This window comes from Vulpes lagopus, chromosome 2 (genome assembly GCF_018345385.1).
Source record: "Vulpes lagopus strain Blue_001 chromosome 2, ASM1834538v1, whole genome shotgun sequence".
NCBI lineage: Eukaryota > Metazoa > Chordata > Mammalia > Carnivora > Canidae > Vulpes > Vulpes lagopus.
Window position 1 is genome coordinate 65,616,299 of NC_054825.1, and position 15,849 is coordinate 65,632,147.

Genomic DNA, 15,849 nt, shown 5'->3' on the forward strand with positions numbered 1-15,849 from the left:
TCTACTCATGGGTCCTATCCTCCTGCTTTGATAAAACCACCATTTTGCACCAGACAACAACAACAACATTTTTTGGCTGTAGCCTGAAGTCTTATATTTATTTTGCTTTGCTTAACCTTATTCTTTTTTATGGCTCAGCTATATAATTGCTTGATTAAATAGACATCTGTGACCACTCTTCTTTTTAACTTTAGAGCAACTTCTGTTAATTAGGTGTTTTTCCAGAGGAGTAAGGCATCTGGTGGTGGTTTCCCTCCTTTCTTCTTTTTTTTTTTTTTTTTCCCTCCTTTCTTCTAATAGTGAAATTTGAATTACACATTAGGTCCCCTCTACACATTGCTTTTCTGCTCTTCCTAAGCTAGATCAGTAAAAGTGAATTGACTTTAAGGGAGAAGTTACTGGGCTTCATAAGATTGTTTTAGTTTTACTCTTTTGTTTTTAATTTTAAGTACAGTTGTAGGCCCAATATCTTTGAAATGTTTTCAGTGAACACAGTTTCTAGCATTGAAACATTTATATGTAGACTTTTCAATCTTCAAATCATTTTAAAGATAGTTTTTTCCTCTGTATTATTTGAATTTTATGGCATTATAAAAACAGAGATTTCAGGTATTCTCAACAACCCTGTAGGCTATATGGGCTCTCTTTATATATTACAATCTAACTTTTGATTTTGATCAATGAATATTACACTTATTTTTTTATCCAGGGGTTTTACAGTTAGGGGTGTGTGTGTGTCTGTGTGTGTGTGTTTTAAATAACACTCTTTTTAAAGTTTTTAGGTTTTTTATTATGTGTTTCAACATTTCACTGTTGGGCTGTTCTTAGGGTTTCTGGGGGACACTGTCTTCTTACATAATTGGTTTCCTTATAATTTTTTCTCAAATTCCTTACCATAGCACAACTTAAAAAGAAAACTTTTTAGATGAAAGGGAGGAACTCTATTATTTTAATGATAGTCATTGGGAATAGTGCAAAGATGAAAGTTCTTGAGTTATGGCTTGATTGTGTGTGATCTCAGAAATGCCTTACATATGATTATGCTTTAAAGTACTACTTGTAGTTAGCATTCAACCAGAGTGAACACTTCTTTTTCATATGGATATTTTTAAGAAAAATCAAAGCAATGGTTCATGTGTTTGAAAACCTTAGTAGTTCTGTTGAATTTATTACTATTTTATGCCCTACATTTCATTTTATAATCATCTTCCTGAAATTTTCATAAGTGCTTGGTGATAAAGCCTAATTATAGTTTAAGAGAAACAAAAATGAGAGAACTCAAAACATAAAGGTTTTTTTGAATTTTTAGTATTCTCTTTTGTAGTTTGTACTGTGACCCTTGATTACCACATAACAGAATCACAGGGTTACAGCCAGGTCTGTTACCATACCATGAGTACATCTTTGAGAACTAGGGTCTCAATACTTTTATAACAAAGGAGTTCATTGATACCTACGATGTTCTACTGGGAGTTGGTACCAATTTAGCATGTTTCAGAGCCCCTGTGCTGGTAGGAAACATGACTCAGGAGAGAATGTTTTTTTAATTGCACTTTTGTAAAGTTTTGCATCAGATAATCCATGGAAAAAAAACCATATCATTTGGAGATAGTTTTTTATGTAATTTCTTTTTTCAGAATTATATTGAATTATTTTTTATAATTTATAATTATTTTTCAGAATTATATATATTGTTATATTAAAACATTTTTTTTAGAATGACAGTTTTCAAGCCTGTAGAAAAAAAGGAGGATAAACTTTATACCTTTTACTTGTACTGTTATACAGCTGTTAAAATCTTGCCACACCTGCATGTACACACACAGACATGCATGCACTTTTATTATGCCTGAAATGAGCTTCAGATACCATGACATCTCATCCTTAAATATTCAGCATGTATCTCCCAAGACCAAGGACAGCCTGTTACATATTCTTAGCTCCATTGTATTTCCTAAAAGCATCAACATTAATTTAGTAACAGTATCTGACATGTGGTCCATATTCAAGTTTCCTCAGTTATCCCCAGAATATCCTTTGTAAGTGTTTGTTTTTCATCCAGGATCCGAAGTTCAGACATTGTATTTGGTTGTGTCTTTTTTAGTTTCCCCCAGCTTAGGGTAGCCCTACCACTGCTTAGCTTTTTCTTTCTTACATTGAAATCTTTGTGAAGTCTGCGCCCATTGCATGCACAGTCATTTCATTCTGGATTCATTTGTTTCATAATAATTAGATGCAGGCCACACATTTCCAGGAAGAACACAAGTGATATTTTGTAATGTCCAATTGCATCACATCAGCAGGTACATGTCAGGCCATCCTGATAATGACCACTTTGTGAGAGTGGTCATTGCTAGGTCTTTTTTTTTTTTTTTTTTTTATTGCTAGGTCTTTATAGGCACCTTTACCCCTTAGTAATCTTTGCTGTGATACTTTGAAAATATATGAATATCTTGTTTCTTGAAACATTTCAGTGGTTTTAACATCCACTGGTGACCCTTGCTTGAATCAATTACTACATTGGAGGTTACAGTGATAATTTTTCTTATTTTGTTAATTAGATGTCATTCTTCTATCAAGAAGATCTTTCCTCCTTCCCCTTTTCTCTCCCTTTTCACTAAGTATTATTATGGACAAATGGATTTTTGAAGATTCATTGTGTTATAATCCATTATTGTCATTATTCCTTTTGCTGCTTCTTTATTGAAGTGTAATAAGCATACAGAAAAGTACATAGATCATCAGTGTATAGTGTAATAAATTATCTCAGAGTGGTTACTCTTGTATAATCACTGCTTAGTTTATAAATGGGAAGAAGGCAATATATATTTTGTATCTGATTTATATCAGTGAGCATGATTTTTGTCAGATTTATCTATGTTTTGCATTTAGTCGTTTTAATTGCTGGGTAGTATTCCATTGTATTAATCTACCAGAGTCTGTTTATCCTTCTTCTTTTGATGGATATCCGGTGGTTTCAAGTTTATTATTATCATGAGTGTAGCTGCTGGGAATGTTCCTGCCCATAGGTCTTTTGGGATCAGTATTGCCTGTGGATTTCACAGGATTGCTTGTGGGAAAGGATTTTGGCAGTATTAAATTGTGATTTCTTTGCCCAGGTGAATCAGGGGTGCCGTTTTCAGCTGCCAGAATCCTCTCTGGGCCTCTTACAAGATATTAACATTCTTTGGATTTTATTTATATGAATTTTAATATATTATTCACTATCATTACAGTACTTGACCTGTGTGCCACTTGCTATCAAGGCAACCCCTTTCTCACATAATCCAAAAAGGGAATACTGTTTATTCTGTTTACTTGAAAAATACAGATTTTCGTGTTTCATTGAACATGGAAATGCATTCAACTCATGTAAATATAACTGGCAAATAACTCATGTAAATATAAATGGAGTACAACCACATACAAAATTCTCTTTTGGATTATAAAATTTTATTAAGCAGGTATAACCTGTGTTATATCTATGATCTTAGGAGATTATATAAATTTTGTACCTCATATAAACAATATAAATACTGTTTATTTAAATATATGCATGTGTAGTTAGATATACACCTGTGTAGTCACAACTCAGTTAATTATAAATTGTGGGACTTGTAGTCCATTATCTATATAGATATATACAGCACCACGGAAGAGTGGATTTAATAAAAACCATGTAAAAGCTTTTCTGTGTCAGAACAAAACAGGGAAAGCAAAAGTAGCAAAGCAAAAATGAACTAGTCATATTTATTTTTATGTATGTTCACTGATTTTTACTTTTTTTTTTTTTCCAGTAGTGGCTACGGAGGAGGTAGTTACTGCAGAATCTGTCGATGGTGCCATTCAACAAGTAGTTAGTTCAGGTGGTCAGCAAGTCATCACAATAGTCACAGATGGAATTCAGCTTGGAAATTTGCACTCCATTCCAACCAGTGGAATAGGTCAGCCCATCATTGTGACCATGCCAGATGGACAACAAGGTTGGTAGTAGGCATGTGCATGAAGTTTGAATTTATTCTCAGTGTTTGGCATTTATTTTTGCCTTAGATTTTGTTTTTGTAATCTTTTGCAATAGATTTCATTGACTAATTTTATTTGCTTGGGTTAGTATTGAAATTAGCTTGCTTTCTCTGAGTTTATCTAGGTGGAAAGAGGAATTGGCTCCCAAGTATTCTGGTTGGAAAATAAACTTAAGTAAATAATTCAGAATCCACTTTGGACAGTAATTCCTTATGCTATTTATTGCAGTTCAGATATCATACAGTCTTTTAAAAATACCATATAAGAAAAGGCTCCTTACAAAGAGGTTGGACTTAGGACTTACAGTAGGAATGTGGTAGCTACTTTTAGCAGCTTTGTTGGTAATTTTCTCATTTTTTCCCTCTTGGAAACTGCTGAGAGTAGAAGATAGATTAAACAAAAGCCCCAGCTACATTCTCAGTGACCGTAAAAGGCTGAGGAAACCATAAAATTCCCTATTTTAGGTGCTGCCGAAAACATCTAAGACCATTAGAGCCAGGGCAAGAGAACCCTCATGAAAACTCAACAGTGGTGCATCAAGAAAGGAGAAGAGATTGAGCTCAAAGATTAGCAATAAATACACAGCAAGACAGGGCCCACTCTGCATTGGAGTACTATCAGTAGGTCTGAGGTAGGGTAGGGCATGGATGCTTGAGGAAGAAGGAGAAGGTGCAGAAAATTCCTATCTGAGCTAGCATTGCCTTGTACCCAGTGCCCCCCTCCAACACACAAAATGTGTATGCACACCTATAACCTTTTAGAAAATGATTAGGATTACAGAGACTGTGCACCTTTTATGGCCAGTGAAGGAATTGGGAAAGGGAAGGGCTAGAGCTAGAAGTTCTCCTAAACCAGGTTTGGCTTAGAGTGACAGAGGAGTTATGGCTCTGTAGAGTGGCCAGGTCTCAGGAAAAAGTTGCTTTAGCAGAAGAAGAGGAACGCCTTACCTGTGAAAACTGGGAAGCCATTCTCTTCTGTTTTGCAGAAATCTGCTGATGGCTCATCCAAGATTTGGATCAGGCCCAGATGCTTTCACAAAGCTTCAAAGAAATAATTCTTTTTTTTCCCCAAAGAACTAATTATATAGAAATAAGAAAACTTGCAGTTTATATCAAGCATATAATGTTTCTAAAAACTGACATTATACAGACTAATCTCATCCCATGAACAAATGGAAAGAAATGCCATGTTTTTGGATGAGAGGATTCACTATCATAAAGCTCTCCATTCTTCCTGAGTTAATTTATAAATGTAACATGCCATGAAAAAAAAAAGTCTATTTTAGTTTGCTAGGGCTGCCACAACAAAATACCACAGACTGAACGACTACAGAAATTTATCTTCTCACAGTGCTAGAGTTTTGAAATCCAAGATCAAGGTGTTGGCAAGTTTGGTTTCTTCTGAGGCCTTTGTCCTTGGCTTGTGGATGGCTGCCTCCTCGCTGTATCCTTGTGTGGTCGTCCCTCAGTCTGCTAGTGTTGTCTGTGTCTTAATCTCTGCTTCTCAAAAGCACACCAGTCTTACTGGGTTAGGGCTCACTCACTTGACCTTATTCTACCTTATTTACCTCATTAAAGGCCCGATATCCAAATACAGTCATGTTGTGGTATTGGGGGTTAGGACTTAAGTCTTTAGTTTCGAGGACACAGTTCAACCCATAACAGAGACTAACAAGGTTTTTCCTGGAACTAGTCAAATTGATCCTGAAGTTTGTATTAATGGGAGGAGAAGGGAAGAAGAATAAGGAAACTTAATGAGAGGCGCTTACTAAATATTAAAGTAAACTTTTGAAGGCTCCATAATTCAAAAATGCATAACTGACATGTGAATGAATATATACAGTCTCTGTAGGCAGTCCAATGAAGCAGATGTAAGGTTCTCAATTCTTCTTGCATTAATTTAGAAGTATAATGTAAAGTTACATTTAAGTTAAAAGTTAAAAAAAAAAACACTTTAATTCTCAATATTAGTAATGTTTTAAATTACAATGTACTAGTTTACTTTTTTCCATTTCTGTATACATTGATAAATGACAGAGTTTTTAATATGTTGACAAAAAACTTTAAAGACTGTAACACAATTGTAACTTTTCCCATGGATTATTTTATTTATTTATTTACTTATTTATTTATTTATTTTTAAAGATTTTATTTATTTATTCACGATAGACAGAGAGAGAGAGGCAGAGACACAGGCAGAGGGAGAAGCAGGCTCCATGCCGGGAGCCTGACGCAGGACTTGATCCCTGGACTCCAGGATCGCGCCCTGGGCCAAAGGCAGGCGCTAAACTGCTGAGCCACCCAAGGATGCCCTCCCCATGGATTATTATAATTGCTTTGCAGTTCCAGCTCTCACAGTCATCTCTGTGGTCCCCTACTGCCTGCTGTAGAGCAAGGACAGCCTCTCTCTCTCTATGTATATATATATTTACATCTGTATAAAGAAATACTAAAACTTAAGGACAAAGTCCGACAACCCAAAAGAAAAACAAGCGACACTTATAAACCGACAACATTCATAATACTGTATCCACACAGTGGAATATTATGCAGCTAAAGAAAAGCAGGCTCTGTATGTACCGATGAAAGATACCCTAGATACATGGATTGAAGAAAGCAGAGGCACAGCAGTGTCTCTATTGTTTCTATGAATGTTGCCTTTTGTAGAAGACAGAAAAACGAGAATGTATATTCATGTTTGTTTTTATATAAATTAACACAAGAACAATAACAAGAAACCAATAAAAGTGACTCCATCATGCTTATTGGTTTGATTTTTAGCTGTATGATGAATAGATTATCTGTAGAATTTTTAAAAAATATAGGTGCTTTAAACAAATAGTGTTCATTTTTAATGAAGACAAATACGGACGTGCTCATAAAGCAAATTAATGCTTTGAAACTATTGGGACATGTTTCTTTTAGATGAGTTACATCAACAATGTCACACTAGTTTTATTTCTACTAAACTTATCTGAAAATGAAGTAATGTGTACATTTTTTTATTTTAGTATTAACAGTACCAGCAACGGACATTGCTGAAGAAACTGTTATAAGTGAAGAACCACCAGCTAAGAGACAATGTATCGAAATAATTGAAAACCGGGTGGAATCTGCAGAAATAGAAGTAAGGAGTCTTTTACCCGGTGTGTTTTGCTGCGGTCATCCAAAATAAATTCACTTTGCTTTTCTATATATATTTTTGGTCTTTTATATTTATTACTTACTGACAGTACTGTTTTGATACAGAATGAAAGTACGTAGTATTATTTTGTCTAATTATTTGCTTATACATATAGCAAGCCCTCAATAAATAAATATTGAATGAATGAATGAATGAGTGAAGAATTTGTTTATAACAAAGTCTGTCCTTGTGATAACATTGTAATGAATTTGGTTCTTGCACTCCATCCTTTATTTTCTGTTTAATTTACATGTATCATTCTCACAAGTCACTAAAGGAAATGTCACAGTGTATTGACAAAAAACATTCTTTTCTTTCAAAAGTCAAATGCAAAACGCCTATGTGGGCTGGAGGATCCTTTTAAAAAGGTTGATGTTTGTTGACTAGGTTATTTTTTAAAAAGCCGTAAATAACTACTTATTTCACTGTTAAATTCTTTAATAAGGAATTTAAGTTGAGACTAGCAGTTGATAGGATTCAGCTTTTTCCTCCCTCTACCCAAACTAGTTTAGAAGTGGAACCAAACTATAGTGCCTCACAGGTTTTTTTATTACATGACTGTAAATAAAACTGTTACCTGAATTTGATATTCACTCATATAAGTAAAAATAAATTTATTCTGGAATAACTTTGAAAGATCAATTGCAGTGTAAAGAACCCTGGACTTGAATGAGCTGGATTCAAATTCCACCCTTTGCCTCTATTGGCTTTGAGGCAAGTTATCTTACCTTTCTGAATATCATTTTTATTTTCTCTCAGATTAGTTTTTGGATAACAATATCTGCATTTTGGAGATTTTGTTAGAATTTTAAAAGTCAGCATACTCATTATGCACATATTCCAAATATCTGATATATGTAACCAGTAAATGTTGCTGAATATCTTAAATAGTAATATTAGTGAACATCTAAGAATTCTTATGTGTCTTGTTTCATAGAAAAGAGGATTTTTTTTAAAAAGTCACTAAAAAGCAACATAATTCTGATTGAGGACAACTAGAATATATTTTTGCTCCAGTTCATTTAAATATAATGCTGGCACATCTTTAAGCCAATCACAAAGAATATATTATTGAGTTTAGCAAGAATCCAATTCATGGCTTAACCAGAGTGTTTGGTAAAAAGTATGACTTTAATTATTGAGGATAAGTTGTTTTGTTTCTTCAAAATTTAAAATGATATTCAGTACACAGAAGTTCTTATATTCCATTGAACAGTATCAACATAATTATTATTTAGTAATTTTTTAAAAAAGATGTTATTGATGTATTAGAGAGAGAGAGCACACAAGCAGTGGAGAGGAGCAGAGGGAGAAGGAGAAGCAGACTCCCTGCAGAACAGGGAGCCTGCTGCAGGGCTCAGTCCCAGGACCCTGGGATCATGACCTGAGCTGAAGAAAGACACTTAACTAACTGAGCCACCCAAGTGCCCTTTAGTAATCTTTTAAGTGTTTTTTTTTTGTGTGTGTGTGTCAGATGATCTTTTCTGGTGCATAAGGTGAAAAGTTTGTCATGTACTTTGCTTTAACTATTTTTTTTGCTTTATTAAATAAAACATTTTAAAATTATTTGAATTCTTATTAAACATAAACTTACTAAATTCAACAAATTATATATTTCAAACAATGATTGTGCAGCCTGTACCTTTGTTTACCTAATAACCTGTAAGAGTTGCTGTTTTCCTCAAAGTTCAACCTGATTCCCCTCTTAGTCTTTCAGAGACCAGGGAGAATTATTGCAGGTAACAGGAAGGTATGAATTGAGGTATACAAATTAACTAGAACCAAGGATAGAACTTCAGGGAGATGGAGTCTTAGCTTGGTTTAAAGAAGTGGGGTTTTCTGTTTTTAATAATTAGAGCTTTCGGGTAATGGAAATCTTATTCTCCATTATGGAAAATGTTCAAGCCAAAGTTGTGTGATCTCTCTAGAGCTTTTACAGAGAGACCCTTGAAGCATGCAGTAAGTATAGATGGTGTAGGTGGGCTGGGGATATAGAATGAAGAGAGGCCTCCCATGTTTTTATCAAACCAGATAATCCTTTCCTTATAATAAATATGTGGAGTGGCTCTTCTGAACTTATTTTCATAGATGACCAGTGGAGTTGTCTTGGACTCCCAAGACTTTTATATTTCTAAGTGACAGTGTAACCATTAACTAAAAAAGTTTTCTCATGGGCAGTGGTTCTCAACTGGGGCACTTTTGACCCCAGGGGACATTTGGCATTGTCTGGAGACATTTTGGGTTGTCACAACTAGAGGCGTGCCACTGACCTCCAGGGGATAGAGGCTGGACATACTGCTAAACATCCTACAATGGACAGGACAGCCCCCACAGCAAAGAATTATCTGTTCCAAAAATATCCAAAATTGAGACTGAGGAACTCTGCTCTACAGGAATTAAAAAATTAACTCATTATACAGAATCTAACATGTGTGAGTTTTCTCTGTATGTTTGCGTCCGCAACTACCAAAGTGACTGTTTATAAGTGTTAAGATTTTATATTTACAATTTCCTAACTGACATGGAGAGGTTTATTAATCTCTACAAAATTGGTTTAAAATGTAGAAAATGTATTATAAATGCTGAAGCTTTTATATCTGCATTATAGCAATATAACAAATGAAATAGATTTGTTTTTTGAAGGGGAGGTATGATTAAGACACCAAATTGCAATAATGTATATCACCCCCTTGATATTACTGCATTAAAGATATTTTTGGAAGAAGTGTGCTATGTATGGAATCAATGAATTCTTTTGTAATGTGGGAGGAAGGAAATATAAGTGCATTAGGAGTAACAGATTTTTTTCTATTTAGTTGTATGAATTCAGAAAATACCATTGCTTTTTCTTTGCGAGGGGAGTTAGAGATGAATGTTTGTTAGCAAGTTTATTTTTAATGAAATACTGGTGTCTTCTAACCAGTGCTAGATTGAGAATCCTTAGTGTTCTTTTAAAAATTGTTTTCTGTAAATTTTTCATAATGTTTTATTTGATGCAATTTTTTTCAGTCTGTTTTTCTTTTGATATTCTTTTGATCTACCAAAGTTTAAAATTTTCTATAGTCCTACCGTCTTTTTTTTTTAAAGATAATTATTCACTTATTTGAGAAAGACAGTGAGTGAGAGAGAACACAAGAGGGAGGAGGGGCAGAAGGAGAAGCAGACTCCTTGCTGAGCAGGAAGCCCAACGTGGGGCTCCATCCCAGGACCGCAGGATCATGACCCGAGCCGAAGGCAGAGGCCTAACCAACTGAGCCACCCAGGCGCCCCAGTTTCTCTCTTTTTAAACAAATATTTAATGGTTAAGACTACGGGTATATTTTATAATTTTCTAATTGTGTTATCTTGATCAGGTTATTTAACCTTTTATAAAAAGGCTTGGTTTCCCCGTCAGTAACAGGGAAGAAATAACAGCACCTACTTTATCAGATTGTTGTAAAGTTTAAATAAGAACGGATGTAAAGGACTAGTATAATCATGGGCATATATAAGTGCTCATTAAAGGTTGCTATTATTATTATTTTCCAAAATTTATGTTGAAGTATGGTAGAAGATAACCACTATAATGAGTTTTTGCCTTATAATAGGTAAGGTAAAAATAAATTTGAATATTAGAAAATTAAAAATGATAACACTGTTTCAAGAGAATTGCTAGCTGAAGCCAAATTCAAGAATTTTGTTTGAAAATAAAAAAGCAAACTCGAGTCTTCCCTTGCCCTTTTATTCCATTGCTTGGGTTTGGAATTGTAGTGTAAGATAAATATCTTCTCTATTGTGACCAAATTGTGATTATCATCAAAATTTACTTTTTTGGAATTCTTCAGTGTTAAAGGAAAAATACATTAGTATTACATATTAGTAAATGAAGTTATGTTTATTTACAAATGTCAAAGTCCTTTCTACTGTGCTTTTATTGCAAAAGGTCAAAGCTATAGGATTGGCATTTCTATTTAAATATAAATCTCAAGTGTCAGTCTGTGCACTATTCATGTATGAAACAACCAAATTACTGTTTATGTTAAGGAAATGTCTTGCATATGGTATATGTTCAGTAAACATTTTAACAAATAAATTTGTAAACAAAGGGTCTCTGAGTAAAATAAGAAGTGATATTTTCCACTTTTTAGAGATTTTTATTTTTTTTTGAAAATCAGATGGCAAGAAGATTCTCTCCCCAAACACCTATATTCTTGAGAAGTAAAAAATGTAAACACTTAAAAAAAACCTTTAGTAATGTTAACTATGCCTTCAATCTTGAGGGTTAAATGTACTCAAGGAGTAGTGCTTAAGGACTTTTATCTTTCAGATTTACAGATACAGTCAAGAAATGCAGTGTAACCTGAATCTTTTATTTGGCCTAGTATGCAGAAGGGAACTGTCTTTTCATTTATATGAAGATATATTCTAACTGAAATAAAAATATGCAATAAGGAAAACAAACTGTATTTCCTGTTAGAGTACCTCAGTTTGCTTTCATCTTCTGGGTAATTGTGAATCCCTTGCTGTTTCTAAATGTTAATGAATAGCTAGTATGAAGAGATATCTTAGAGAATGTGTTCCAATATTTTTTAACCAAATTCAAAACTTTCCTTACCAAAAGATCTTATTTCTTAACACATGTAAAATTTTAAAACACTTATGCATGGGCATGAGTACTCCAGAGGTGGCAATCTAGCTCCTGGAGAAGCAGCACCCCTCTCCTACCCTTTCCATTGGTGTGCTCAAAGTCCTCCATAGTTCACTGCCAAGGTGGTGGTGTTGATTGTTTACCTGAGGCTCGACTCCTGGGTGTCCTTTCTGACTCGTTCCTACTCGGCCATCTTGCCTGGAGTAAGGGTAAGAAGTGGGTAAAAAATGGGTAGGTAGCAGGGTAAGATGTGGGCATTTCTTAAATTGGAGATGAAGGATGCATACGTTTCTTGTACATTTTATGTAAATGGAAGACTTGGAGACTACCTGTGTAATCAGTCATCCCCACATTTGGTGGATCCAGGGGAAAAATATATGTTGGATTTAGCTTTATTCCCAATATGGGGAAGGGAACAGGATCAAAGAAGGAAGGAGTATTATATTTGCTCCTCTTTGGAGACCATGTGAATAGTGAAAGGGAGGGAATCTTTTGGTGTTCACAATGGACGAGTTGAGGAAGCAGTGGAAGAGACCTTACTGTCCTCTTCCCCAGTACACCCCTCACCTTCAGTTTCCTCTGGTCAAGTGTCTTGTCCAGTGTGAATCTGGCATCTCTTAGGATCAATAATGGTCCCACCCTGAGTCCCCGGCCCATCCCACTAAGAGGTCCCAGGCCTCTTAATGAGGTTGAGCTTAGGCCTGTGCAGGTTGAGCTTTTGTCCATGTACTAGAGATGTGAGAAAGGAGTCTTTGAAATTTTTTCCCTTAGGCAACTGAATAGGGGCAGAGTGAGGAGGAGAAAAGGGTGTCATTTTTATTGGACTAGATTTGTGTTTAGCTCCTACTTTATTGAGGAATTTAATACATATATTTTATATTTGTATAATTTAATGAATCACAGTAGAGAAATTAGTATTTTATTGGTTTGTAAAATAAGATAATTTAGAAAACACTAATCTAGACCAACACTCTTCATTTTAGAGATGAGGAATCCTGCTTGTTACCAGAGGGGAAGATAGTATTAAAAGCAGTAGTATTACAATCTCATAAACCCAATTGTGTTACCATGGAAAAGCTATGTCGTCTGGAAGCATTGTTTTCCTCATCTGTAAAATGGGCATCATCACTGTCTTAGAAGCTTATTGGAAATCACCTTATTTACTCACATGATGAGTACTCAATAAGTGTTAACTGTTTTATAATTTATTATACCTGTACATCAAAATGTCACAAAGATGTGAAGAGGTAATATTTCTCTCTTAAAGCTCTTCACTAGTCTTTATCATACATATAAAAGCACAAGTCCACAATCTGGGTTCATTATGTTAATCTTATTTTTAATTAGGGAATGATTCCTTGAGGTCAGAAACTAATCTATGTCATAGCGTGGAGCACAAAATTTGGAGCTTTAATTATCAGTGAATTGGTAGGGCAAGATGTCTCGCAAATATCAATAGGTGGCTACATCTAGCTCCTACAGATTTTTCTGCTTGAAGGATGCATGCTTGTATGTGTTAATCATGTATTCATGCAAAAATTGAAAAAACCTTTTTTTTTAATTAGGAGAGAGAAGCTCTTCAGAAACAGCTGGATGAAGCAAATCGAGAAGCACAAAAATACCGACAGCAGCTTCTAAAGAAAGAGCAGGAAGCAGAGGCCTACAGACAAAAATTAGAAGCTATGACTCGTCTTCAGACTAATAAAGAAGCTGTGTAGTTGAAATGAACACATAATTTGAATTTACTTTTGGTTAAGAAAGAACACAGTCTTGAACTGTACACAGCAAGGTGCAGTCGCCGGAAGCCAGGATAACAGAAGAGACTACAGATCGATGATCGGACTTAAGCCATGAGCTCTGAATTCTTGTAACATAAAACTTTACTTTAGAAGTTGTGAAATGTATTTAAAACTGAATTCTGTAAATAGTTTTTGTTTTTTTTACAGTTCCAAATGAGTTATAAAGATTGTTGAAGAGATCCAAAAACACAATAAGCCACTGTTTTTGTGAATTCTTTTTGATTTTAGTATGAACCTTAATTTCTCAGACACAGAACAGTTTTAAGGGTGATCGTTGTTGATTAGACCAAACGTTATGTAATAATTATGTAGTGGACTGATGCTGGAATTACCCCTGTAGGTATAAACTTCTATATGAAGAGAAGATTTCTCCCAGGAAATCTTTGTACAGCTTTAAGTTGTCTCAGATTCTCTGAAAACATTTTTTAGAAAGCAAATTTTTATATTTGTTCAATTTCAGCTATACCCAAGTAGATTTACATGTATATGAAGCAAATATTTTTTAAAATTTCTGTTTGTACATATTCTGCATGTTTTATAATTTCAAAATGCATCACTTGCATAGGTATTTTTCCCACAAAGATGATGAAAGTTAACTAGGGGGAAAAAAATCCTTTTATTCGGTAGGTCATTGAAAGTTAAGTAAGCTAGCAGCTGGTTTTATTGGAATGACAATGTTCTTAGAAGGAGCAGCTTACAAGATAACTTGAATTTGCAAACTGCAAAATCTATTCTTTTTTGAAAATTTCATAGTGGGGATGTGAAACTGTATTCTGTGCCTTCCATCATGATTTCCACATGAAAGCACTTTAAGGCACTGAATTTTAAGATAATGTTTTTGGAATACTCAGAGTATATGGGTTTCTGAAATATTTCATGGACTCATTTCCCCCAGGAAATTATTCTTATGGAAAAAAAATGCTTTTGTATGTAGAACAAGAACTTTTTGTACTACGGTGATGCTATAGATATGTCTAACATAACTTTTACTTTTCCCTGTGAAAGCTGTATGTCTGTGCTGTGACTTGCTCTCATCACAATATTGTTGAATTCCACTTAATGTATGGACATTAAACTCTGACATACTGTTCATTCTTTTTTTGTAAAACAGAACTTCAAACTCTTTTTTTCTTGCTTTGTTTTTTAATGTCTTTTTGCTTTATGAAAATGTTTAATCCTAAGACCCTTCTAGATTACCCATCTGTATAAAGAAGCAATTACCCTTAAAACTGTACTCTGGCCTACTTTTCTATTTTACAATTAAATATCTTTTCCACATATGTTCAGTGTAGACTTATATTTTGACCACACATTAAAAATGTTGTTCTGTATATACAGCCATATCCCACCAGAATGAAAATATATGTTCCTCACACTGTGTCTTAAAAATCCTTGAGGTAATTTCTTGGGAATCTGCTAGCTCTTTCACTGGCATTATTATAGTTGTTAAGGTGATAAAAGGATCTGTGAATTTAGAAAGGTTTGAGAACAAATATTAGAATTCTAAAAAGGAGAGAAAAAGACCTTTTCAGTTTTTCACTAAATTTGACATATATTTTAAATGATCTAAAGCTAGGCCATATAATTTAGAAAGGTTTGAGAACAAATATTAGAATTCTAAAAAGGAGAGAAAAAGACCTTTTCAGGGATCCCTGGGTGGCGCAGCGGTTTGGCGCCTGCCTTTGGCCCAGGGCACGATCCTGGAGACCCGGGATCGAATCCCACATCAGGCTCCCGGTGCATGGAGCCTGCTTCGCCCTCTGCCTATGTCTCTGCCTCTCTTTCTCTCTGTGACTATCATAAATAAAAAAAAAAAAAAAAAAAAAAAAAAAGACCTTTTCAGTTTTTCACTAAATTTGACATATATTTTAAATGATCTAAAGCTAGGCCATATTTTCAGTAACATGAAGCCACTTTTTCTATGTTTTTTATTGCTTTAGTGCATTTATGAGTTTTTTAGGCAGAGTGCCTTTGACATATGCAGTTTTGGAGTGAAGGACCAATATGCTTACCCCAGAGTGCAAGCCACTTTAGACTTTGCTTCCTGGCCAGATTAGCCCCAAAGAGCCCTGAGACAGTGTTGGAAATGAACCCCTGAAAGCTAAATTAATTCATTCTTTGACTCCTAGTATCCTGTTGTGCTAGAGACTTTACCTGGTTACAAGAAGGAATTTTGATTTATAGTAACATTTGACATAGATGGGAACAAATAATTGG

General features: G+C 34.6%; 1 protein-coding gene across 7 annotated transcripts in view; it reads left to right on the forward strand.

Annotated features, from left to right (window-relative positions):
- The window catches only part of GABPB1 (GA binding protein transcription factor subunit beta 1), a 64,367-nt gene extending 49,455 nt beyond the window's left edge, over positions 1 to 14,912 (forward strand). For 5 of the 7 annotated variants that reach the window (XM_041730083.1, XM_041730109.1, XM_041730062.1 and 2 more), the window contains exons 7-9: positions 3,798 to 3,983; positions 7,034 to 7,149; positions 13,399 to 14,912. In XM_041730083.1, the coding sequence (XP_041586017.1) occupies positions 3,798 to 3,983; positions 7,034 to 7,149; positions 13,399 to 13,551 (455 nt within the window). In that variant the 3' untranslated portion in view covers positions 13,552 to 14,912. The remainder of the gene's footprint in view (positions 1 to 3,797; positions 3,984 to 7,033; positions 7,150 to 13,398) is intronic. The other 2 variants (XM_041730120.1, XM_041730073.1) reach the window with 1 other exon arrangement.
- Positions 14,913 to 15,849: the final 937 nt, after the last annotated feature.